Raw genomic sequence first — 24995 nt, 5'->3', positions numbered from 1 at the left:
TTTAGGGTTTGTTATATTAAAAAAAGTTAATAATATTTTATAATAATAAAAATAATAATAATTTGACATTCCAGAAAAACAGGGGAGAATAATTTCTAAATAGCTTGTAAAATAAGGAAACATCATTTTGTACAATGAAAGAACATTACAGCAGAGGCATTACATTCACAACATGAATTACTGCCTGTCTCCTTCTGTTACTGAACAACTGATGATCAATGATGAACACGCAAGCGCCTTCAACAGTTCCGCTCCCAACGATGGGGCAGAGAAAAAGGACAAGACCTTTTTGGTTGATGTTTTGCGGAATATTGAGCTGCATAAATCAATTAACAGACCTCTCTTGCACAGCTTAAAAGCAAATAAACCCCATTACTGAAGGAAAGCAGACAACCCTCTCGCAAAAAGTGAAAAAAACAAAAGAAGAATGCAGATGTGATTCTGCAAAATGCTATTGTTGTGTAAAAAGTAATACAACCTTTTTTTAAGTTCATATCAAACAGTGAAATACTGATTAGATTTACATCACTGATGTTTGAAAGCATTACAGCTTGGTAGAAGTAAAACAAGTTATATGGCTTCACTTCTTTTGCACAAGGACAAATGTAAATGATTTCTATCGTTTCCTCTGAAATTAACATTTGCAAATCAAAAGCATCCAACCCCAGCGAAATCATTTTCGAAGCAGCTGATTAACTTTCTTTTGCTTGATTAGTCAAGCAGCTTTGTAAAGAATTTCAGACAAACAAATCCGACACGACATAATCAAGCTTTTACCTTTACCATGCTTTAAGAAGTATTCGCCGCTTAATTAATGTTCAACTATTGAATATAATTGTTTTGTTGCGTTCTCTTACCTTTATCAAGACTTGTGTTCAATCTGCAACCAAATAAATTGCAGAAATTCTTAATTAATTTAGCTTTATTTTGTTGATAGTTTTGGTGGGAAATAATTACAGTGTTTTTGCATGACATGCATTTAAATGTGTGCAGTGAAAGACACTGAACTCGGTGTTTTAACAATGAATCATAGATCTGTGCGTGCAGAGAAGGGTGCTGTTTAGCTGCGACAATCCTGCAGGGAGTTATGACACAATGCTGCACTCGCCTGCAGCTCAGTTGAGCTTTTTGATGCGTTTCAGCTTTTTTTTTGTGCCGGATTTTATGACCTGCAGTGTTCCCGCTCCAGTCTATTCTGGCTGTTCTCATAAGCAACAGGCAGCAGTTTTCAGAGAAGAGATACCAAAGGCTCCACATAAACAATGATTTGCTCCATTGCTCAAGCTGCACTGTATCCAGTTCCAGTGTTGTGTGCAGCTTGTTTTGGCTTTTTTCTGTCTTTTTAATTGCTGTCTAACTGCACTTCTTCGGTAATTTCATCAATAATTTTCAGCTTGAAAACATTTGATGAATGTAATTTAGCCCTAATTAGAAGCCCCTCGGTACAATGACATAATTGATGTAATACAATGAAGGCTGCATTTACTTAAAAAAGAATAAAACAAAAACAAATTTCTTCTGGTAAACTTCATGACCATATATTGATAAGACAAGAAAAATTTACAGAAATACTTTTGTTTCATTTTCTTTTGTTTTAGAAACAATACATTTATTTTGACGCCAAAAACATAAATTGTTTTTAACTATTTTCCTGGTAAAATATTACAATGATCACAATATACTATGTTTTAGACTGTAGCCGTATCAAAACACCCTTATTAGATATGCTTACTGTGTAAAAGAAATGTAAAAAAAAAATTAAAACCCTTTTTTTCTAAACAATTTAAAAGTCTGCTCCACAAAAATAGCCCAAACCCAACTCATTTACCAGCTAAATATAGCTTAATTTGGAAACAAAAACAAACTGCAAAACCTAAATATTAATTATGTTAATAAAAACCCATGTTTGGTTAAAAAGAATTCCTGAAAACTGGAAATCTGTATTTTTGTATATTTGTTAAATGTTTTTGTTAAAATGTTTTGTCTAGGCTTAAACAAAAAAGGGGCGCTCTTTCTCACCAAATCTTCCAATTTTTCTCAATATAGTTATCTTGGAAGGTTTTGAAAGAACATAAAAAATAAAATAATTAATTTTGAAACAAATGTCTTTGTTTCAAGCCTAGTGAATTCAGGTTTAGCATAAAATTAGCTAAAGAAGTTTAATGCAACGTCATGTTAGGTTTACAAAACTAAACAGGTCTGGAGAGCTTGTTAACATAAACCTATTAGCATAGCTGGTTCGTTTGGCATTTCAGATAAATCATGCATTTTGTGGCACAAGAACCAAATTTGGCATGGATTTTAGGATCTCCTCTTTCGGAAAAGCAGGTTAGCCACGATAAAAATCCAAAATGGCAGCAATTTGTAAAGATGGCAGCACTCAATTGTTACAAAAATACTCTATGTCTATTTGGCCAAGTCTCAACAATATGGGTTGTCCATGCACAAAATGCTGTGTTTAAAATGAGAGGTACATAGAAAATACCATTATATATATTTTTTTTTTTCTTGTGGCCACTGTGCTTTTCGGAAAGAGGGTGCCAAATTTGGTACTTTTACCACAAAATGCACGAATATTTAAATGACTGGCTCCATTATTTTGTTCACAAGCAGTTGTGTTGCAAAGAAGCTGTGGACCAAACCTTTCAGTCTCACCAATTTTATTCCTCAAATCATAGATTTGTTTCCCATCAAACATGGAAGCAATCTGACCACTTTCAGTTGTTTTTATTTTAATTGTGTTTTTTTTTAAACAATCAAAGCACTTTTGAAAGCTTGACAAAAAATGTCTTTAAAGATTTACTCATAAACAAAAGCACTTCAAGTTCATAAAATGTTTCAAATGCCCCATCAGAAAAAAGAAAGAAACTTGTTGATTGTTTTTATTAAAATTGGTTTAACCTTAATCCTATAATGTACCACATTTACCTGTCATGTCCATGCCCACAGATCTGTAATCAATGGTGGTTGTGGAAGACCTTGATGCAGAAGACAGAGACTTTTGGGTGTAACTCATTTTAACAAATTAACTTAAAATTGACAAAAGCCACAGTTAAACTGTAGTGGCTTGCACTTTTGCCTCATAGTGAGAAAACCCTGGTTCAACTCCCAGCTGGGACCTCTCTGTGTGAAGTTTGCATGCTCTCTTTGTGTATGTATGGCTTTTCTCCGGGTACTTCAGCTTCCTCCCATGCTCCAAAAACAGGCTTCAGTGGTTTATTAATAACTCCAAATTGTCCTTATAGTTTGAATGAGAGTGTGTAGTTGTGTGGCACTGCAATGGACTGGCAACCCGTCAATGGTGTACCTCACCATTGCCCAACTGTAACTGGGATAGGCTCCAGGAACCCCATCACCCCAAAAGGTATTAACCAGGTTTGGAAAACAGTTAGATGGATTACAAAAACTACGCCATCGATTTTAATGTGACAAATTCAAAACCTGACAGTCATTACTGAGGGAAAAGACAGATTAGACTGAAGGCCACTGAAAAATACACTGAGGGTTAATCAACTAAAGCAGTAACAGCTGTGAAAACTGAAAACTAGTTTGACTGTTAAAAACTCGAACCTTCATGTAAGAAAACCAAGAAAACTGAACTCATAAGATGTCAATCCTCACCAAATCAAAATTAAGAGTTTTGAATCTTAACTCCTTTGCTTGTTTATGAGGGAGAGGAATCCAGTCTGTCAGTTTTTTTTTTTTTTTTGGTGAAAACCTTTGGTGAGTCAGAGCATTAAATGTAGGTCATGGATGAGTATTCCAGCCAGCATGACCGTGACCCCAAAAACACAAGAAGAAAGAAACACACCAAGGGTTTTCTGGGAAGCTGAAGGTTAGAATTGAAGATGATTAGAGTGGCACTCTTTGAAATGTCAATTAATCTGTATTTTTTTATTCCTCTTTGCTGAATTTATTTCTTTTTTAAATTAAGTTATTGCAATTCAGGAATAAGTGTTTCTTCATCAATTGTGCAAAATTATCAGAGGTTAAATACTTTTCCTATTGTAAGAAGAAAAAAACATCCCAGAACTGTTTTTCTGACTTCCCTCTATGGATTCTATCATAAATTCAGTGTTTTTGCTTAACAGGACACAGACTCTGGAATGTACACATGTGTGGTGTCCAGTGTCACAGGCGAATCGAGCTGGAGTGGCGTTCTGAATGTGAGAGGTACTCAAACCAAAACTCTCCACTTGCTTTTGTTTCTTTCCCACTTCACACTTTGTCACTCTCACACCTCTGTTGTCATGAAACCACACAGTCTGCCGTTGTTCTTCAGAACAGCCCCATCTGTTGCCTTAATGAGGATGAAAGTTCAGCCTGCCTCTTGTGCTTTGCAGAAGAAGGGACTTCTTCAGGATCCAGAGTTTCTGAGTACATCCAGCTTCCAGGACCTCCGCAGAAGCCCGTGGTGACTGATGTGACCAAGAACACTGTCACTCTCACCTGGCAGTCCAATCCACATGAAGGGGGAGCTGCGGTCACATCCTACATTATTGAGGCCTTCAGGTACTTCATACACACAGATGTTCAGACACCATTGACCATCCATTAGTGACTTGAAGAACTGATCAATCAAATGGTGACATTCAGCTTACGTAAACTAAATACAATTGTATGTATTCTTAAGCTTGGTCTACTATTTTTCTGAGGAGATGGGGGGGTCAGGGTTGCTGGGTGAGCCCAGTTACTCATTTTCAGTTGTTGATATTTGTGGTATCACTGTTTAATGCTTCCATAAGGTGAACATAGTCATGATAGAAAATCAGCTGTTTGAAGAAAAAAAACGGTGGTGTGTTTGTCATCAGAATGTACAGTATTACATTAAGGGCATAAACCAGAAGGACTTCCCTTTTATAACAGAAATATACAAGACATTCTAATGACCTGAAGTGTGAAAGAAGTACTCACAATTTTTGATTATATGTTGGCCTTCTTCTGGGAATCTATCCTGGAATCCCTGCCCAGAAATAAACAAGCTGATGATGAAATGCAATTCTTGGTTCCTGCTATGTTAAACATAGATTCATAAAGAATCTTTTGTTATTGACATTAAATAGGTTTGGGGCTTTCAGTAGTTTGATTTAAATCATAAAAGATAAAAAGTATGAAATAAAATGAGTAATGATAACAAAAGTCAGTTTTGAAATCAACATTAATTACAAACAAAATGTTAACTTAAAAAAAATAAAAAAACTTTCCAAGTAGCAAATTACATATTAAATGTTTGCTTTCAAAATCCTTTCCTTGGGTTTTAAAATACATTTTTGTAAAACACAATAACAAAATAAAAAGGTTAGTACTACATCGGTGATTGGATGATGATGTTTGTCCATCATTTCAACTGAAGGTTATTCAGCATAAAGCAATACTGGATGTGCTCTGTAATCATTATACTTTTGTTAGTTTGCAAACATTTAAGGCACATTTGAAAGAACATCAAAACACAAACATCATCATCCGATCAGCGATGTCCCATACTTTTTGTGGTTTCTTGTTGTGTTTCGTTTTTTAACATTTCTTTTTGATTTCTGGAAATCACTTTTGTTTTATGAAATATTTCACTTTCATTTCATTTTTTTCAGAGTTATATTTTGGTTTCTGGAATTTTGTTTTGATTTTCAAAATGTAATGATTCTTTTTATCGTTTGTTTAGCTTTTTAAATTGTTGTGATCTTTAATGTTTTTGAGTAAAGTAATTTGTTGGAGTGAATTGCACTTTAGGGCCACCGTAGCTGGGCTATTTTGAAAGTGTTTAAAGCACTTTGCAAAACAAGAACCAGAAAAACGATGTAAAATCTTAAGCAAAATGTACACTGACTGAAATATACATAAAATGAATGGACTGCATTGTCATCAGACACTCTTGAGCAAGATCCAGCACATGTTATATACTACAAGTATATTGCACATTGAATAAATGGTTACAATCAGCTTTGTTCACATTTCAGGTCAATTACAACAACAAAAATAGTATATGGTATATTTCGTTTAATCAGCAAGGAAACTTTTCCCACATGTGCATGCAGTCAATGTCATTACCAGTAACTAGAACACAAAACATCACAAGCTCTTTTGGCTGCCTTCTACAAGGTTACGACTATCACTGTTAGCTGCAGATAAGAGCCTGCTCTTTCTGAGTTGTGTGTAATGTGTGACAAACCATGACTGACGCTGTGTGATTTTGGGGAAAAAAAACAGCCAGAAGCAAGCTCAGCAGTGGTGTTTCAGGAGGCATCAATTATAACATTTATTTTTCTGTGCGCTTTCTACCTAATGATGAGTCTCCTGGAGTTGAAGTTCAGCAGACACTCCTGATTAAGATAAAGATTCCTCAGACAGTGGGTTCCCCAGTAATGAAGTCTTCTTCATTAATAGTCGTTTGCCCAAGGTAGACTCCGCTCCGTGACGTGACATCAGGAAGCTATAATGTGACAGTCGCCTGCCTCAGTCTGCAGCACGGGTGTCCTGAAGAGGGCTATTGTTGCTACAACAAATGTCTGGGAGCATCAGCCAGGAGGGCAGCGGCTGAAAGAGGAAACAATTACTGCAGTGGTCAGCCTGGCAGCTCTGTGCTGTCCTGGGGCAATAAAGTGAGGGGTCCATGGCATGTCAGGAAGTTCACTCATTAAAGAGCCTGAAAAAACCCAAACAAGCACACACACAAACACTCAGACACATACTGTACATTACTTTTGGAGTAAAAGGAATGTACACTCACTGGCCGCTTTATTAGGCCCACCTGTCCAACTGCTCATCAATGCAATTTGCTAATCAACCAATCAAGTGGCAGCAACTCAATAGATTTATGTGGACATGGTCAAGACAATCTATCGCAGTTCAAACCAGGGAGAACAAAGGTGATTTAAGGGACTTTGAGCGTGACATGGTTGTTGGTGCCAGATGGGCTGGTCTGAATATTTCAGAAACTGCTGATCTACTTGCATTTTCATGAGCAACCATCTCCAATGGGTTTACAGAGAATAGTCAGAAAAATAGAAAACACCCAGTGAGCGGCAGTTTTATGGGCAGGAATGCCTTGTTGATGCCAGACGTCATAGGAGAATCACCAGACTGGATCCAGCTGATAGAAAGGCAACAGTAACTCAAATAACCACTGGTTACAACCAAGGTCTGCAGAAGAGCATCTCTGGATGCACAACACATCCAACCTTGAGGCTGAAGGGCTACAGCAGCAGAAGACCCCACTGGGGGTCACTCCTGTCCGCTAAGAACAGAAGATATTTCTGCAGCAACTGTGTGGTGCTTTCATGTCCATATGGACCAAACTCTCTGAGGAATGTTTCCAGTATCTTGTTGAATCTACAGTATGCCACCAAAGATGAAGGCAGTTCTGAAAGCAAAAGGGGGCCCAACACGCTATACTAGTTAGGTGTCCCTAATAAAGTGGCTGGTGAGTGTATATGAAGAAAGGATGCACTCGTCTTGTCATCATTGCTCTTGGATAGCTCTCAAAAGGAACAAAGGGAACTTGGTCTCTGTGGTGTTGCATCTCTTCTTTCACACCCATGCAGCATCACCAACAAGCTGATTTTTAAAGTTTAACGGTGAGAAATTCTTAAGGAGAATTCAGCAAAATAGCAAATTGTCCAGATTCAACCAGAAAAGCAATTTATAATGCAGCTTGACTCTTTAAATGGCAAAACTGCTTTTTGGGGGAGAAAAAAAAACTGCCCTTGATGATAGAAAATAGCTTTGACCTGTTTGATTTAATTATCTTCCTATTTTCCTCTCTGTGGAGTTGTGGAAAATGTTTCCGCTGCACTCATGCTGTTTGAGAGTAGCCATCATCCAGCAAGCTACGGTGCTTATTTATGAGCAAGTTTTCTGCCATCAGGGCCATAACAAAATTGTGTCCTCAGTCTAACAACCACAGGTTCCTTTCATTGTTTTTTTTTAAACATTCAAGAAATATCAGCGTTTTAACAACGCAACCTTTGTTTATATATATTTTAGCTGAACACCAGATGCTGTTGTTGTTTTTTTTTTGTTTTGTTTTTTGGTAATTTTGATTACTTTCTACCTGAGATGGATAAAAATGATCAATATCAGCTCAAGAGGCAGCAGGTTTGGGTTTTGTTCTGTTTTAATAAGGAAAATAAAATAATATTTTTGAGGAATTTCTCTTTTTATCATTGAAAAAAAAAACTATCATATTCATGACTTATTGAAATTTTTATCACAAAACGTTTATGTAATAAATGGATTTCTTACCTGCTGGACCTGCATACTCATATACATAATTTTACCCACTTGGGAGTGGCAATAAATCCAGTTTTGATTATTCTAATCTTAGTGATGGTATGGCCATAACAATTTCATGGATATTTATAATTATCAATTCAATTAGATATATCTTTTTAAATTATATTCTAAATTTGTTTATTTTAATTTTTTTAAGTACTTATTTTGGTGCTTGGATCTTTAAAACTTTTAAAGTAAAAGCAAAGCCCTGAAACAGAAGTTCAAGCAAATTGTCTAATGAGGAATATAAAAATAAATGAAAACGCACTCCGATCAAAATTGTGATTTTGGTGTTTCTAACATGTTTTTGTAGCATTTTTTCTGATGATGGAGAACCCATATATAAGGAAAACTAATTAAGCTAGAAATTTCTAAATATTTCTTTATTCAAATCATTGTGAATCAGGAGCAGACGAAAAAATCCAGTCGAAAAAGAGCTTATTTGTGATCTACTAAATAAGGGTGGCCACAAGCTCCCGGCTTCGCTCCTTCTGATGCATCCACTTGCAGACAAATAGATCCACGTGTGTCTTTGTTTTCCTTGTCTGAGATGGCATCTGGAGTAAAACTGTACAGCTTCTATATTGCTCACCATTTTTGTTGCACCGATAATGGTAGGTTGGGGTTGAGGGACTGTAAGATGGCGGTAGAGAACGTAAAAAGAGACGGGGAGAGTAAGGGGGAACTGTGTTGCTTCACACCAATGGGTCCACCCACAACTCAGAAGTGAATTTCTAATGAACTCCAACGACTCTGCAGAAACTATGTCCTAGAAAACAACACAAGTTTTTACATTTTTGGCTAAAAATGGCAAAATCATAATTAAAAGCCCACTGGGAACACTTTTACAATAGATCAAAAGATGATTGGAGTGGGACTTAAACTATACTGAGCAATTCAAATAGTTGCTATTTTAAATTTTAGAAATAATTAGTAAATACGTTTTATGGATGTTTTCAAGTTTGCTCAAAATAAATTGATGACCCAAAAATCTAGAAGGAGTTCAATCTTCACCCCAACTTCCTTCATACCTTTGCCTTAAAGGTCCCTTCAATATTTTTTCATATCGTTTGTGGAAATCCGAGCTATCACCTCACAAGGAAGATATTGGAGAATTAATTTTATGCACAAACTTAGATCTATCTTTCTAATACCTGCTGGTCTTGTTTCATCCCATCTTGATAGAGGGCCATGTGCAGTTAGCTGAGAGTTTTGATCAAACCTGTATCACTCCAGATAACATACACGATTGCAGCAGCGAATCATTATTATTCTCTTTGAGATGGCAAACATCCTCCTTTTTAATAGTCCAGTCGTGTTCCGGTTCGCTCATTCTTTCTATGATGTTGGAAAATTAAAGGCATAATCCTGGGAAATGATATTTTTAGATAATAAACTGTTATCCCTTTATAATTTCTGTTGGACTAATTATATTTTTTCTGTCCTGCAGCCAGTCTGTGGGCAGCACCTGGCAAACGGTGGCGGATCAAGTGAAGCAGGAGACGCACACAGTTGTGGGGCTTTTCCCAAACACAGTTTACCTCTTCATAGTCAGAGCGGTCAACTCTTACGGCCTCAGTGACCCCAGTCCCATCTCTGAGCCTGTGAGAACTCAGGGTGAGTTATACAAGTCACAAAATAATAATTCAATCAAGACTTTTTTTAGCCTTACACAAGTTCCACTGTTGCAAATGTATTTCAGCCTTTTTTTTTTTAGAGAACGAAATGAGAGCAAGTGGATGTAGGACGACGATAATGTGAGAGAGGGTTTGAAAAATCTAGCTTTGCAGTGTCAGAAGTAATTGCTTTCTCGGTGTGATGTTCTTCTGCCGTAAGCAATATTGAATTTCAACTTTTTTTCTTTCTCCCATGCACTTTTGAGCTGTGCTATTTTTTCTTTCATGGACCTGAACCAAACAGATTTCTCTGTGGTTTCAGATGGGAGTCCAACAGAACAAGGTGTGGACCACAGACAGGTGCAGAAGGAGCTGGGTGAAGTGTCCATCTACCTGCAAAGACCTGTAGTTCTGTCCCCCACCAGTGCCAGGATCTCCTGGACTGTGAGTGTCTCAAAGGAGAAACATTATTGTGACTACCTTACCTCAAAGTTCTGCTCCATTCCTTGTCGAAGCTTGAACATTTTTTAAATTTTTGCATTTTAGGTCACCCGCCTGTCACCCTATGTTCAGGGTTACCGTATCTTTTATCGGACTATTGGCAGCTCCTGGATGGTCCAAGACGTGGAGGCCACATCTGACTATAGCAGCGTGTTGGCGAATCTACATAGTAATACAGAGTATGAGGTCAAGATGAGACCTTACTTCAATGAACTTCAGGGTCATGATAGCATCACACTCCTGATGCGAACCCCAGAGGAGGGTAAAGAAAACATTTTTTATCTTTTTTCTTTTACCAGAAAGGTTAGGCCTTAGTCACATTGCTTTTTGTGTGGGAAGTGTATCATGAAGTATTTGTAAGGATAATGTAAGTTGCATGCACTCAGTACATACAGGTGAGGCATTCATACCATACCCTTATGCCTCTAGCCATTGGTGAGGTGCACTGGCCACTGACAAACTGTGTGCAAATGCTGCATCCAAGGGTGTACAGGGGATGATAGGTGCCTGTAGGAGGCCCGTTTAGGATGTCCACACAACTACATCTAATTTCCTCATTTTTAACTGTCAGGCTGCAAGCACAGGGCAGTTATCACTGGAACAGCACTTACAGGCCCCCTGCGCAGGAAGCAGGTTTGAGGGGGTTGAAAAACTGAAAAATGTGTACGACGTGCCTGTGTCTCACCTACTTCCCCCTTTCTTACCCCATACATGTTATATAAGTGTTCACTACAACTTGTCGCCAGCAACAAGCCCGTAAAAAAACATGCATAAACCTTTTTTATTTACCGAACAGTATATGGTCATAACACTTTGTTCGAACCACCTTCATACCCCAAACAGATTTGCCCATTTTTTGCCCACAGACAGCCTAGATCAGGGGTGGGCAATTCCAGGCCTCGAGGGCCGGTGTGTCTGCATGATTTCCAGATAGTCTTGCCCTACTCATGGCTGATTACCTGGTTCAGGTGTGTCCAGGCAATAATCTTGCCCTACTCATGGCTGATTACCTGGTTCAGGTGTGTCCAGCCAATTAGAACATGCCAGAGCAGGGTATGCTGGAAAACATGCAGGAATGCGGCCCTCAGTGCCCACCTCTGGCCTAGATCCACCCACAAGGGCAGTTGTAACTAAGGCATTTACCACTGAGTTAAAAACATCAATTTTTTCAGTCATTGCGCAAATTTACACTTTCTATTAAGCTCCCCTATTGTATTATATCTCATATTTGTATTAGATAAAGATGAGATGTTTTCATATGCATTAGTATTCAATTAGTGAAGAAACATAGAATATTAGCACAATAATATTCTGTATAAAGTTCAGTAAAGACAATATTTTTTTCTTTGAAAAACAAAGCAATGAATCTTGTAAAAAGCTATGTAATCCAACTGTAAAATAATTAAGAAAAAATATTTTTAAGTTTAAACATTAAATATTTTTCAATAGCAATATTAATTTTGAACAAAACATGAAACATAAAAAGAAAAATAAATAAATTAAATGAGCCTAAAACTATTTGACTCAATGATTTGAAATGATAGGAGTATTAACAGCTTTGCCACAACATTATCTGTTACTGATGACTCTAATATGTCTTCTGTGTTTGTCTGCATCCAGTTTTGTGCGCTCCTCCTCGCGCTGTGTCAGTGGTGCAGCTCACCAACAGCTGTAGTATCAGTGTCTCCTGGGAATCGCCTCCTCACAACATTCAGAGCGGCACCATCCGTGAGTACAAGGTGAGACAGCCTAACAAAGTGGAACAAGTGGGTCTTTTTCCTATCTGCTGTGTTGTCATTTTCCCAGTGGCATTGATTTTTTTTATGAAAAAACAGATTTTTAATTAACATTTAGTAATTACTCACCCACACGAGCTGCCAGTACTTGTTTTTTCCATTTGATTTTCTGCTGAACACTGGTGCATCTTGCCATGTGAAGTTAATCTGTTGGGTTTGAGAGTGTGTCTCACACTCTCCTTTAAACGTGTGGCGAGCCACTTCATAACAATTTTGCCCAAGCTCTTGTCTTTTAATCCAACCCAACCACAGCCTGCTTCTCCTTCTTCATCCATCTACCCCCTGTCCTCCTCAATCCCTTTAGGTCCTTCTTCCTCCAACTCGTCCATCATAATATACAGACCCTTTTCAAAAAATTAGAATGTCATGGAAAAGTGTTTATTTGTATTATTTATTACACAAATTGGGGTTCCAGCTAATAAAACTCCCAAAAACACAATATCAGAAAATTAAAATGCTGTGGAGAAATCACCTTTTACTTCTCAGTTTTTGTAAAAAAAATAAAGACTAAGACTATGATTACATCAAATCTATAAAAAATACAGTATTTTCAAAATGATATGTCCATCTTCAATACTTCAGTAGTATGGGTGGGGGCCAGGTCACATGCTGTAGGATGAAATCGCCAACTCCAACCAGATCCTTAGCAGAAGGAATCATGAAGTCCCCTAGAATGTTCTGGTAGACTGTTGCAGTGATCTTGGATTGAAGAAAGCAGAGTTTTCCAACTCCAGCGCTGGAAATCACAGACCAAATCTTGACTGACTTTGCAGATTTCCCACTGGACCTAAAGCAGCTTGGGTTCTGCTCCTCACCAGTCTTCCTCCAAACCCTTGGACCTTGATTTCCCAAATAAAGAGAGTCCCGTCCTTCTTCTTGTTTCCTCTGTTGGCCCTGGCTCAGAAGTGGCTTGACCCGAGAAACTCGACACTTGTAGCCCATCCCTTAAATGCACTTGTGTGTGGTACATTCAGGTGCATTTAACAGAAGCACCTGAATGTGGTGATTTTTGAAGCTGTTTCTCCACCCCATTCCACTCTTTCTGGATGTCTGCAGGTTCTTGAATCTTGTCTTTTGTTAATCTGCTGAAGCCCACAGTCGTCTCTTTTGCTGGTGCATCTTCTCCTGCAACATTTTGCCTTCAATTAGACTTTCTGTTTGTTGATCTACTTGGATACAGCGCTCTGTGAACTGCCAGTCTCCTTAGCTATGAACTTTTGTGGTCTATTATCCATGTCTATGGCGGGGATCAATGATGGTCTTTTGGCTTGCCATCAAGCCTGAAGTCTTCCTCATCTTGAACTGAACAAAACCAATATATTAATATTGGCTGTAAGTTTATTAGATGATTAGTTGGTAAAACTCAGTTGAAAACATTCATGTCATGCAGAATTTGGTCAGATTTCTCCATAGCATTTTAATTCTTTTCAAGTTTCAAGTTTTCATGGGTTTCATGAGCTGGAACCCCAATGTATATAGAAATAAACAAAAATACTTTAAATCAACCTTACAGTGTGCTCTGAATCTATATTCTATGAAATATATAAACAATTTTTGAATGGAATAATGGAAATGAATACACTTTAACATAATATTCTAAAATTGTGGAAAGGGTTTGTATTTCTATTCAGTGTTTGTTCCTCTCCCTCCCAATTCACCTTCATCCAAATTTGTGCTGTCCTTCCTTCTCTGAACATCAATCCATCAATGCTGCCTGATTCTTGTCTTCCTGAAAGGCCCCTCTTTCATTCATTTGTTCCTGCATGCCCGCATTCCCAACTGCTGACATTTCTCAGCTTAACTCAATTTTAGTGGCATTGTCCTACCTACTTTTTCTGTTAAAAAACCAACGTACTTTCCTGTCAGCATCAGCCCAATACTGATTATAATTACTGGTTTAACAGGACCAAAGGTAATTTTAATTATATCATGTTACTAAGAGAAAGTAGAAAATGGAAGGGTAAACCTTTTTTCTATGAACAAGGACTGAAAGAAAATCTTAACTTCAGATTTGAGTTTTGCTGAATATAAGCAGAATGTGAATGACTGAAGCATGGCTGGATGACAGCTTGGCTGATTCATAGACATTGGCAATCTGAGGAAGAACGGAGCACAATTACAGAACAAGAACGGCCCAAAGGAACAGACTGAGTACTTTACTCCAGAAATGAATGATCATGTCAGGAAGTTTGAGCTACTAGATAAAGGAAGAAAAAACTGTATTAGAGGCTCAGGGATAACACATAACCTGTTGTTTTCCTTTTTGCAAAAACAAAGATGATGCTGGCTTGATTTAAAGTCAGATGAATTACAAGCTGTTTTTTTTTCTTTTTGCAAAAACCCAAAAAGAACAAGCAGAAACACACCTCATTAGCAAAACTAGAATGAAAATGACCAAAGACTGGATTACAATGAAATATTGAGTCTTTTAATATGAATGTCTAGCAAGAGAAAGCAAGTGAGAAACATTAAAATACAAATTTGTGATTTGTCATTTTCTGAAAAAAAAAGACACAATTGCAACAAAATTTGGAAGACTTTTGTAATTAAATTTGAAAACCATTGTATAATGCAGTGAAACTCCTTTCTTGTCTGTAAAACGCTTAAATTAATTTAATTTGTAGGAATTAGATCAGGATGCAAAAAGATGTGTGACTTCAATACAGAACGGCAGGTTCATTGATTTCAGATGTAGGTTACTAAACTCCTGAAACAAGTCCAATTCAGTTAAAAATTATATCCAATGACAGTGCGGTAAATCCTAAAGAAGTGGGGGTCAGTCTTTTAATTAATATTTTGTGAATCAGTTCAGGGATTCTGGGGAAATTCGAGTGTCCAGGTTCAAAAACCAGAAGCCACTTTATTTTGTGAGTGTTACCTAGGAACCCACAAGTGGGACTGAACAAGAGTTCCATGGGGGCAACCTGGGCGAGGGGCTGCCTTCAGCAACCATTTTTCAGAAAGGCCTGATCCTGCGTCCATGAATGTAACCTTGAACTAAATGAGGATGAGCCATACCTCTTTTTTTAACAAACAAACCTTTCTTAGATGGATAGTCTGACATTAAGGTCAACACTGGAATTGTGTCGTTTAAGACGGCTTGCATCAGACCGTATAACTGTTCCTTTTTCTGTGTATCCTTCAGTGTGTTTGTGCTCAGAAAAGTTTTGATGCATCACAAAGGCAATTGTGACTATAACAAGAACACCCATATAAATAGCAAAATAAATAAAATAGCTTGCATGGTTGTGTGGTTAACTCTGCAACCTCCAGTTCAGGTTTTAATCATAACATCTCTGCTTATGTAAAGGTTTTCTCTCAGTATAATGGTTTCTTTCTGGTGGTCTATATCTGATACTCATTGACTGTATATGAGAACCGGACTGAGTGAGTGGGCCGCCACCCATAAAGATTTACTTCAGGCTTTAACAAAATAAATCAATTCAGTTACCATTTTTTTCCGCGATATGGACTTCTCCATGTTTGAGCCAGTCAACGTTTCTATGGCAACACTCTCACCAATCAGGATGGAGCTTGCTGGAACAACAATACCCCTACCACCTGAAAGTGGGCTATTCAAAATCTACTGAATCAAATATTTTGAAAGTTTGAGGTGAGACCACATACTGACCTGATTGGTCAGTATATAACTTAAATAACTTTCCCTACAGAAAATAAATTAGGAATCAGCAAGAGCATGTTGAAAAAAGGAAGTAGAGCAAGAATGGTTATTCTGACACAAATAATGACTGAGCAATAGCTGGAAAAGTCTTTGGGATTTCTGCGTTTTGGGACCACCGGGTACTTCCTGTTTGGAAAACAAGGGTGAAAGAGTCACTCAGTCCATTTCTCATATACAATCAATAATGACACTGCAAAGGACTTGTCTAGTTGAGATAGGCTCCAGCCTCCCACCCAAAACAAAAAACGATGAATTTCCTACAACTGAATGTTGTAAATATTTTTTATTTCAATTCTTGGGCTTTAAAATCCAGTTTTTCTCAAAAACTGGATTTTAGAAAATGCTTTATGCTTTCTGAACTTTTCATTGGAAAATATTTTTATAATTATGCATTGAAAAATGTAGGATGTAGATCTGACCAAGCTCTCAGTTTACGTTGAAAATGCTTGACAAATATTAGTTAAACGTTGTGACTGCGCTTAGTTACGTCTGTCCTGTCTCCCTTCAGTCATATTAAGCTCTACACTCTCACAAAAGCAGAAAAATGATCTCACTGGGCCACCCTCTCTGCTTTTGTCAGGTCTGGTGTCTGGCCAGCGACGTGGAGTGGGAGAGCCAGATAAACCGAACTGTGGATGGAGCGGTTTTGTCCATCTTGTTGACAGACCTGCTGCCTGACGTCCGTTACACTGTGGTGGTAGCTGCTGTCACCAGCTTGGGTGTGGGTGCCCAAAGCCCGCCTGTCAGCCTGCTTCTCAGTGAGTCACTCAAACTGCTACAGCAACACACACAGAGAAAAATATGGCCAAGTGCACTCCGCACAGTTAGGTTTACAGAAGGGGAACTTGCGTGAAGAAGGTTGTGAATGTGTTAAAAAGAAAAAAACAGGCAAATTTATGATCTGATTTTTGGAGTATGACAGCCTAGATGTGTTAGTAATAAATCTACCATGAATTAGATGCTAATTTATTGAATTGCCTCATTATCTTAGCCCACTCCACCTGTCTAATTTTATCATTTCAACATAAAACTTTCAAAATGTCAGAGAATTCAGTGTGCCTTGTGATTGATCAGTAGGCCTCGGAAATGCAGATAAAACGCGAGTCTCTTGGAGACAAGAGACCTAGAATTTAACTCATGAATACATTCATGGATCTCTGTCTGGCACTCCTTACAAGGACTTAAAATGCCCATGACTCATCCTCCTGTAACTGTGATGTGAGTGAGAATCTGTTCAGCTTTGTCCGTGAAACAATGCCAAGCCTCATTACACAACCGCCTTTTTCCCTCCTATCTCAACTGGTTTTGTGGTGTACAATTGTGTACAAATGGATCAAGGTTCCCCAAAAGAGGACAGGATTGTTTTTCATCTACAGTGTGGTTTCTACATGCAGGGCAAATTGATACGGAACACATTTCTTTAGAAAGTAAAAGTCGAACTGACTTTAGCTTCAGCATTTACTGCTTCGTAGACCCTTCAACACTGGAAATGTCATCGGCGACACCTGAATAACACAAGCTCTTTGACGTACAACTCCTCGACCGTTCATACAATCAATGTGAATCAGCTGATTCTGATGCAGAGAAAAGCAGCTTTTCGTATTAGCTTTGCACTGGCTAATGTAGATAGAAAAACAAAAAACAAAAACAACTAATTGACTGAAAATGGCAAATTGTTCATATTATCAAGCTAAATTTATTTTACATTATTATGTTGTTGTAGTTTTTGCAAACTCTTTACTTGCTTCCGAAGTTGGAAGTTAAACTTTTGGAAAAACGTGTTTGGAAAACTGAGAACTCTCACAGTCTATTAAATATACTAGAAAGAGAATTGTGTATCTTTAATTTAATATTTATACTTTTGATCAAAATATGATGAGCTACTTTGAAGCATACTTCCTGTATAAATGTCAGCTCTGTTTGCTTTTGGAAAGTCTTTAATTTGGTCACTTTAAAGCACAGTTACACATCAAGGTTAGTAAAGTGAGTGGTGAGTTATATGGTTGTATATGTGTTGGTAGTAGTCTTTACACCTAAAAATTGTCAAATTACTTAACCCATCCATGCTGTATGTGACTTATTACCGACAAACCATTTAATCCAGGACTCAGTTGTATTTAGCATCACCTTTGATGGAAATAACACCAAAAAAAATTTATATACTCTACTTTTTGTTTTTTTTCAAACCCACTTTAAAAGTTAAACCAGGTCCAAAAATCATGGATTGGTAGTGATGTAGGGATGGCGTTCCTTTTAATTCACGGAAGTGCCAACCATTTGAAAATTGATAGTGGATGAGAAATTAATAATTGTATTTTGTGCCGAATCGGATTAAAATGACACCAAGTCTTTCATATATCGGAATACAGCGGTGAAAGAAAAAGCCTGGAGGAAGATTACCGAGATTTACACCCCTTCGACATTTCACACCCAGCCTCTTACAACTGTTGGTGGTGGACATGAACTAGTAAACGGTAGATAAAAGCAAAGAAGAAACCCCTCCCTGATTGTTCAGTATGAACACAGAATCAACATTTAGCGCTTTCTTATGTGCGCATCACATGCCCAGTGTTGACGTATTATTTGTTTTGTTGTGTTTTCATAGATATTTCACTAATTTTAAAATAGTAAACTTTGAAAAATGCTTATTTGATTGCTCCTATTTGAGTTTTTGTCTGTTTCACCGTCGGCTCCACCCGTCACTGGCAGCGTGTTTTGTTTTTCTGCCAGAAACTGGCTGCAGCTCCTTCACACATATATTTATATATACATAGAAATGTGTTCTCTGCGTTGACCGAAATAACATTTTCACACAAACAACAAAAGCCATCAAGCTGTATAAAGAAAACCAAAAAAAAAAAAAAAAACCCACACAGGTGCTTGTGTTTTGCCTGTGTATCATCATTCTGCATGACCTCTCCCTTCAGCTCAACCGCCAGAGGTGAAGAAAAGCAGCAGCGTCAGCATCGCAGAGCAGATTGTAAATGTCATTCGGCAGCCGGCCTTCATCGCAGGCCTGGGTGTGGCTGCGTGGTTGGTGCTGATGGGCTTCAGTGGCTGGCTGTACAGTCGGCACCGCAAGAGGAAGCAGCTGGGACACTACACCACTTCTTTTGCTTATACCCCAGCAGGTGAGCAGGAAGACTGAGGTTTACTGGAGCTCTGGTTCAGACAAGCAAAAAACATTGGTCTTGGTCATCGACGCACTCTTCAGATGAGACAGGATTCTGGGAAAGCCTGAGCTCATTTAATTATCGGCAGGAGTTTAACTGTGTTCATATTGATGAATATTTTAAATATTTTCACGTTTTGCCAAGTTCCTCCTATGTTATTAAAATGTTATATTCTCTAAAGGTTGAGTGAAAACACTGAAACAAAATTAAACTAACGTACATCATAATTGCAAAAATACATTTTAGAATACGGCCTTTTGTACTGTGCATAAGCCTATAAAAACATAATTTATCCAGAGCCCAAAGCCATTACATTTTCCACTTGATTCTCCACAAGTGCTTCATAATAATTGCGCTGTTGTATCATGTTTCTCACACGCATTCTGGCCTGTCATTTTCCAAAAGAAAAGACTCCAAATGCAGCAAAGGAGGAAGAGCATTTATTTGCATTGCCGACATACCATTCTCTGTATAGATCTGTTGTGAGCTTCTTAGTGTATGTAGGTCAGCGGTGCATTTTCATAGAAATAAATTCAAATCTGCTTTTTTTACAACCCCATATGAGATCAACTGTTTGGTGGATCATATTGAGGAGTATAATGATTTGCCACAAATGCCTTTATCCTCTTGTGAATCTTTATAAAAAGAAACACCCCAAGGCAAAAGCTTTTTTCTTTGCTGTCAAACATGATCCATATCTTTTGCTCTTCTCCTTTTAGTGGGTTTTGCTCACAGTGAGGGATCAGGAATCATCAATGGAGGGTAAACTCTACATTGTATTTTGGTTTTGACAGAAAGTACTGTTTTTTTTTCTGTACAGCATTAATTTGTCTTTACCTCTCTCCCCAGGCCGGGTTTGTTAGGATCAAACATGGGGAACTATCCTTGGCTGGCGGACTCTTGGCCTACTCCAAACCTCACCCACAACAACAAAGACTCAGTCAACTGCTGCTCTGGAAAACTGGAACCTGACAGATATTATAACTGTAAAAAAATTGGTGCAGAGCAGTGAACAAACATACAAACAAAAGTTTTAGGTTTGTGATTTTAGTTTAATATGTTCTCTTGATGTCCAGCTCTTGGGATCATCAGCTATCCGAACCAGACGGGAAAACGCAGCACAGCATCCAATGACAGTCCCATCTACAGCACCATCAACACAACTGCCGAGGACGACCTGCTGGCGTACTACAACACTTACTCCAGCATGTCATACAGCCAGGGTCCAGACCCATACAGCAGCAACCCGGTTCTGTCAAATTGTGGGCTGGTGTGCTTGGAGAAAGATCTGGATCAGTGGACCATCCAATCTGGTCAGTCTGGATCGGAATATGCCAAGCTCCAGTACACCAAGAAAAACCATGGTACGGGAAAAACCCTGTAGTTACATTGAAAGGAAATTCACAAAAACACAATTCTGCTGACAGAAGAGCTTTTTCAAACATAAATTACTCTTTGTACAGTAATGTAATATTTCTCTCTAAGTATGGTGGTCATAGATGAGATGCAACGTGAGACTGTCCACAACTATGAAGTTCAGATTATGTCCCATTTCAGAGCTGTCAATGTGAAGAGAAAGAAACAAAAATAGAAAATGTATCTTGGACTTTAAAAGTTGAAATGGGATGTTTAGGGGGTCCATTTACAGCTGGACAGTTTAGTTCAAACCAATTTGTCTCCTAAGTCTGTTGTGTTTAGTTCTCTGGTGAGGTGACTCAAAAACAAATATCTAATGGACAAAACAGCAAAACGTAAAATATGAAAAGATTTTTGCAAAATAATTCAACAACAAAAAAGGGTTACATTTTTTGTCTCAAGCTAACTGACATGACTCACTTCCTTTACCATCCCGGTCTGAATGCACTTTTGAAAGAAAAACAGCAATTACAATAAAAAACAAAACAAAACATGAATTTTCTCTAAAAAGAAAATGGAAGCATGGCTTAATATTTGAAAAGCTATATAAGCAAATCTGATTGGTTTAAAACATGAAATGATAAAAAAAATATATATTTTAATCTTAAATTTTTTTTAAATTTTATTTCTACTTTTTCAAAAACGTCCTCTGAATCTTACGGTGAAGTTTTAGAGCCAGATTACAGAATTTTGTTTCTAAATTACGACTTTTAAGGCATAAATTTACGAGAAAGAAAGTCACAACTGTTTAATTACCAGAGTTTTTTTCTCATAAATTTACGAGTTTTTTTCTCATAAATTTATGAGATCAAAACTCTTAAATTTATGAGATTTTAAGTCGTAAAAAAAAGTCACAGATTAACGAGGAAAAAACACCAAAGTTTTTCGTTTATTGGAGCCAAGCTTGAAGATGAACTATGTGGAACCTTTTGTGAAGCTCTATTTCCGGATACGTTTAACAAACAAAGAGATTCAGAACCTTTTGGCGACTCAAAATCAGATTGTTTTCCGTAGAGCCGGCTTTCCGGGGTTTGATGCCAGTAAAGCGGAGTTTCACATGTAAAATAAGGAGCTCAGAGACACGTTTGGGTGTAGATGACCGCTGCAGCCTTTATTTTCCTTTTCATTCACATAACCTGAAGTTCATCTGTCACCTTACGTCATGAACCTGTCATCCGAACACCAATGTGAAAGTAAACAGTGTTACATACGCCCCCCCCCCTCCAGATGAAACGTCCCGTTTCAGCATGAAACAATAAAGAGGAATGAAAGTAGTCTGTTATAATAGCATTAGAACGTTGAAAATGCCCCCAAAAAAGTGCTCCTCCTCAGACGGAAGCATCACACAAACGTAGAGATCTGGTCTTTGCTGGAGGAAGAAAGGATTCAAGTGGACAGCTGCAGGGACACCGATGGCTTCATCAAGGGCTGCAGAGATCCTGCAAACCACCCATCAATAAATAAAACATTAATAAATCGTAAATCAAACAAATGAGCTTCCAAACATTTGGATCGTTATCAATAAACATTCAGCTTACCTGTTCAACTACGTTTAGTCGGTCTGCTGTGCTGCGCGGCGTTCACTTGCTGCTCTGTGTGCTCACTTCGACTTTAATCTCCTAAAATTACGAGTTATTTACTTGTAAATCTACGACTTAAAATCTTGTAATTTCCCTGTTTTTATTTTTTATTTTTTTTAGTGGCCCTAAAACTCCGTCGCAGAATCCTGTGAATATGCTCAGAGGGTAAAAAAGTCTTCACTGTTGTGAACCTAAGGCAGAGAAATTACATGTTTATTTTTAAGCTTTGGTTATTCTGTAAGATTGCATTTGGAGTTAGGAGGATAAGACTGCTGGGTCACTGGTTTATAAGATGAAAATATAAAGGTGAAAAAAGTGCATAAGCCTTGGAATTTAACATGGTACGCTTTTGTTTTTCTTTTTAGACAAGCAGCTACAGGAGAAGCCTCCGTCGAGGTCGGCTCCTCTGACCTGGGTGGATGTTTTGTCTCTCCCTCTTCCTGCAAACCACATCAGAGGTCACACAAAATCAGACAAAGAGGAGGCGCACAAAGAGGACAGGTGAGAGTGACAGTGCCACACTCTAGAGTAGTTTTCAAGGTCCTTTCTTGCTCTCAGGAACAGTTTTTGTTGTTATCAAGGCCACTGATTTCACTTCTGTGAAAGAGGGAGTTGATGCAGCTGGATATCAAAGTTGCCCTTTAACGCCGTCAAGGCTATCAGGCAGAACTTAAATGAAGTTTGGAGTCTGGGGAGATTACAAATTAACTGTTAGTCCTGCTGCCCGTGAGTCGATTGCCCTTTAGGGCGACAAAAGGGAGCGTCTGCTCTAACTTATTCTGACACATTAGACTGAGGACATAACGGGCTCAGCATTGCAGGGGCCTTCCTGCCTGCACTGTGTCTTTGGTAGTGACATTAGCCTCCGTCTGACAGGCTAGATTAGTACTTTCCATTTTCAATGGCGTGTCCATCATTAAATTAGCCCTGATGGCACCGAAGTGACAACAGAAATCATGGAGGTGGATCTCATCGTCTGTGGCTCGTCACCGCCTCTCTGTTTTTTTAGCCCATTGAAATGACTGATGTTTTATTTATTTATTTGTCAGATCTCCCTCGGTCCTCGTGCACATTTTGTATTTTCAAAGTAAACCGTCTCAAATTTTCATTGTGTCTTGCTGGGTTTGTCTTTTTTTATTTTCAAATTTAGCTCCTTACAGTTAAATGCCTGAAACCGTAGTGGTTAATGTGCCAAAAAATCTGTTAAATCAACTGTGCAGAAAGAAAAGGCACTGCTCTTTAGATGCTGCAGCTTACACTCTGCAAACTTATGAAGGATGATTCAGCACAAGAAACAATCATTTCCATTCATTCTGAAGGTTGAGCAGTTGGCAAAACACTTACACACCTCATTTGTACACATGTGCTCACTGAATGAATAAGGTCGAACGCAGCATCTTCTGTATTACTCGGACTAATAGCACCATTCCTGATGGAAGTGACCTTCTGAAGTTTGTCAGGGACTAAATTGATGCACAGAAAATCTCTTGTAAACTTGTTTGAAAGCACTTTATTAACATTCTGCACATTATGTGATGATCTAAATGTTATTTTAGACACAAATTTGTAATTCTCTAAATTCTAGACTAGATGTGAATTTAAAGCGGCATGTTTGTCAAAAGTGATCTCGATGTTTATTGGTGTGAAAAAGACGGTTATTGGATTTTATGATTATTTTTTTAGCCATGTCATATTCCACTAGCGTCAGACTTGGGTGTTTGGTTTGTTCTTTTCTGCAAAAACGTCTGAGACATTCTTTGTGTGTGTAACATTTGAGCTGAAAATGCCAGGAAGTGACAGTCTATGAATGAGGAGCAACACTCTTTTTAGTGGCTTTCATCCCAAATTTGGCAGCACAGCTACTTCCCTGTGTTGTGACTGATCACTCAAGCTGTTCTGTCACATCCAACTGCAGGCTAATGACAAGAAGGACAGAAACAAAATACAATTTCCTTAACAATTATGTTTTTCTATCAGAAACAAAACCCAACCTAAAAATGGGGTCTTGTTACAACGTGGCTAAATTATCCTGTCTGCTTTCTTTTTATCTTTTTTATCCTTAATCTATCATTATACTTGTTTAGTTGCAAGACACGCTTTTAAATGAGAATGCCATGGTTCAAATCCTGGCAAGGCCTTTTCTGTGTGGAGTTTGTATGTTCTCCCCGTGCATGTGTAGGTTTTCTCTGGCTTCCTCCCACAATCCAAAAACATGCTTCACAAGTAAACTGATATCTCCAAAGTGTCCCTTGGTGTGTATGCGAGTATGTGTGAGTGAGTTTGTGGCCCTGCAACAGACTGGCGACCTGTTCTGGGTCACCCAACAGTAGCTAGGACAGGCTCCAGCAACCCTTTGACCCTTAAAAGGACTCAATGGGTTCAGAAAATAATCAATAAATCAATTTCCCACAAAATGAAATGATTCTAAAATATTGCACAGCACTACAAAAAATAATTTACAAGGATGTATAAAATACAGATATGTGTGCAAAAAAAAAAGAAAAATCAATCAAGCACTGGGAGTAACAGCAGTATCGGGTGAAAACCACAGATGTGAACAAGATTATGTTGTTAAAAAGGCCTAAAATCAATCAGGAAGTTAATAAATGGTTTCTGGGAAACTGTCAGTTTCTTTTCCTTGTGTTTTCTCTACTTTGTCTTTGTACGTACATATGATGCAAACAAAAAAAAACACCCAATCACAAGCTTGGTTCTACCAAGTTGGGTCAATTGCATTTGGCTGCAGGTGAACCACAGTGAGCGATGTGTGTTGTGTGCACTAAACATAGATAACCCTTTTATTCACAGCATTTTCAGTTATAATCTTAATTGCTTAATGAATAATAAATATCTGACTAATATATTTTTAGATTCATGTTTCGCCACAAAGTTAGTTTAATCTTTTATGTATCGATTTGTAGATGCTACATGGAGATGCGCATCAAATCATGTGAGAGGAAAGA

The 24995-nt window shown here is 38.0% G+C and overlaps 1 protein-coding gene across 6 annotated transcripts in view; it reads left to right on the top strand.

The window, feature by feature from the left end:
• The window catches only part of zgc:77784 (roundabout homolog 2), a 79955-nt gene that overhangs the window by 46772 nt on the left and 8188 nt on the right, over nucleotides 1–24995 (top strand). For all 6 annotated transcript variants that reach the window (XM_078929730.1, XM_011482443.4, XM_011482445.4 and 3 more), the window contains exons 10-21: nucleotides 4092–4173; nucleotides 4344–4512; nucleotides 9719–9885; nucleotides 10207–10328; nucleotides 10431–10647; nucleotides 12006–12124; nucleotides 16444–16621; nucleotides 18791–18994; nucleotides 19756–19798; nucleotides 19886–20022; nucleotides 20113–20400; nucleotides 22398–22533. In XM_078929730.1, the coding sequence (XP_078785856.1) occupies nucleotides 4092–4173; nucleotides 4344–4512; nucleotides 9719–9885; nucleotides 10207–10328; nucleotides 10431–10647; nucleotides 12006–12124; nucleotides 16444–16621; nucleotides 18791–18994; nucleotides 19756–19798; nucleotides 19886–20022; nucleotides 20113–20400; nucleotides 22398–22533 (1862 nt within the window). The remainder of the gene's footprint in view (nucleotides 1–4091; nucleotides 4174–4343; nucleotides 4513–9718; nucleotides 9886–10206; nucleotides 10329–10430; nucleotides 10648–12005; nucleotides 12125–16443; nucleotides 16622–18790; nucleotides 18995–19755; nucleotides 19799–19885; nucleotides 20023–20112; nucleotides 20401–22397; nucleotides 22534–24995) is intronic.

The sequence above is a fragment of the Oryzias latipes genome, chromosome 13, assembly GCF_053564925.1.
Source record: "Oryzias latipes strain Hd-rR chromosome 13, Olatipes_Hd-rR_3.1".
Lineage (NCBI taxonomy): Eukaryota > Metazoa > Chordata > Actinopteri > Beloniformes > Adrianichthyidae > Oryzias > Oryzias latipes.
Note: the sequence above shows the minus strand (reverse complement) of the source record. Positions and strands in the feature narration are given on the sequence as shown.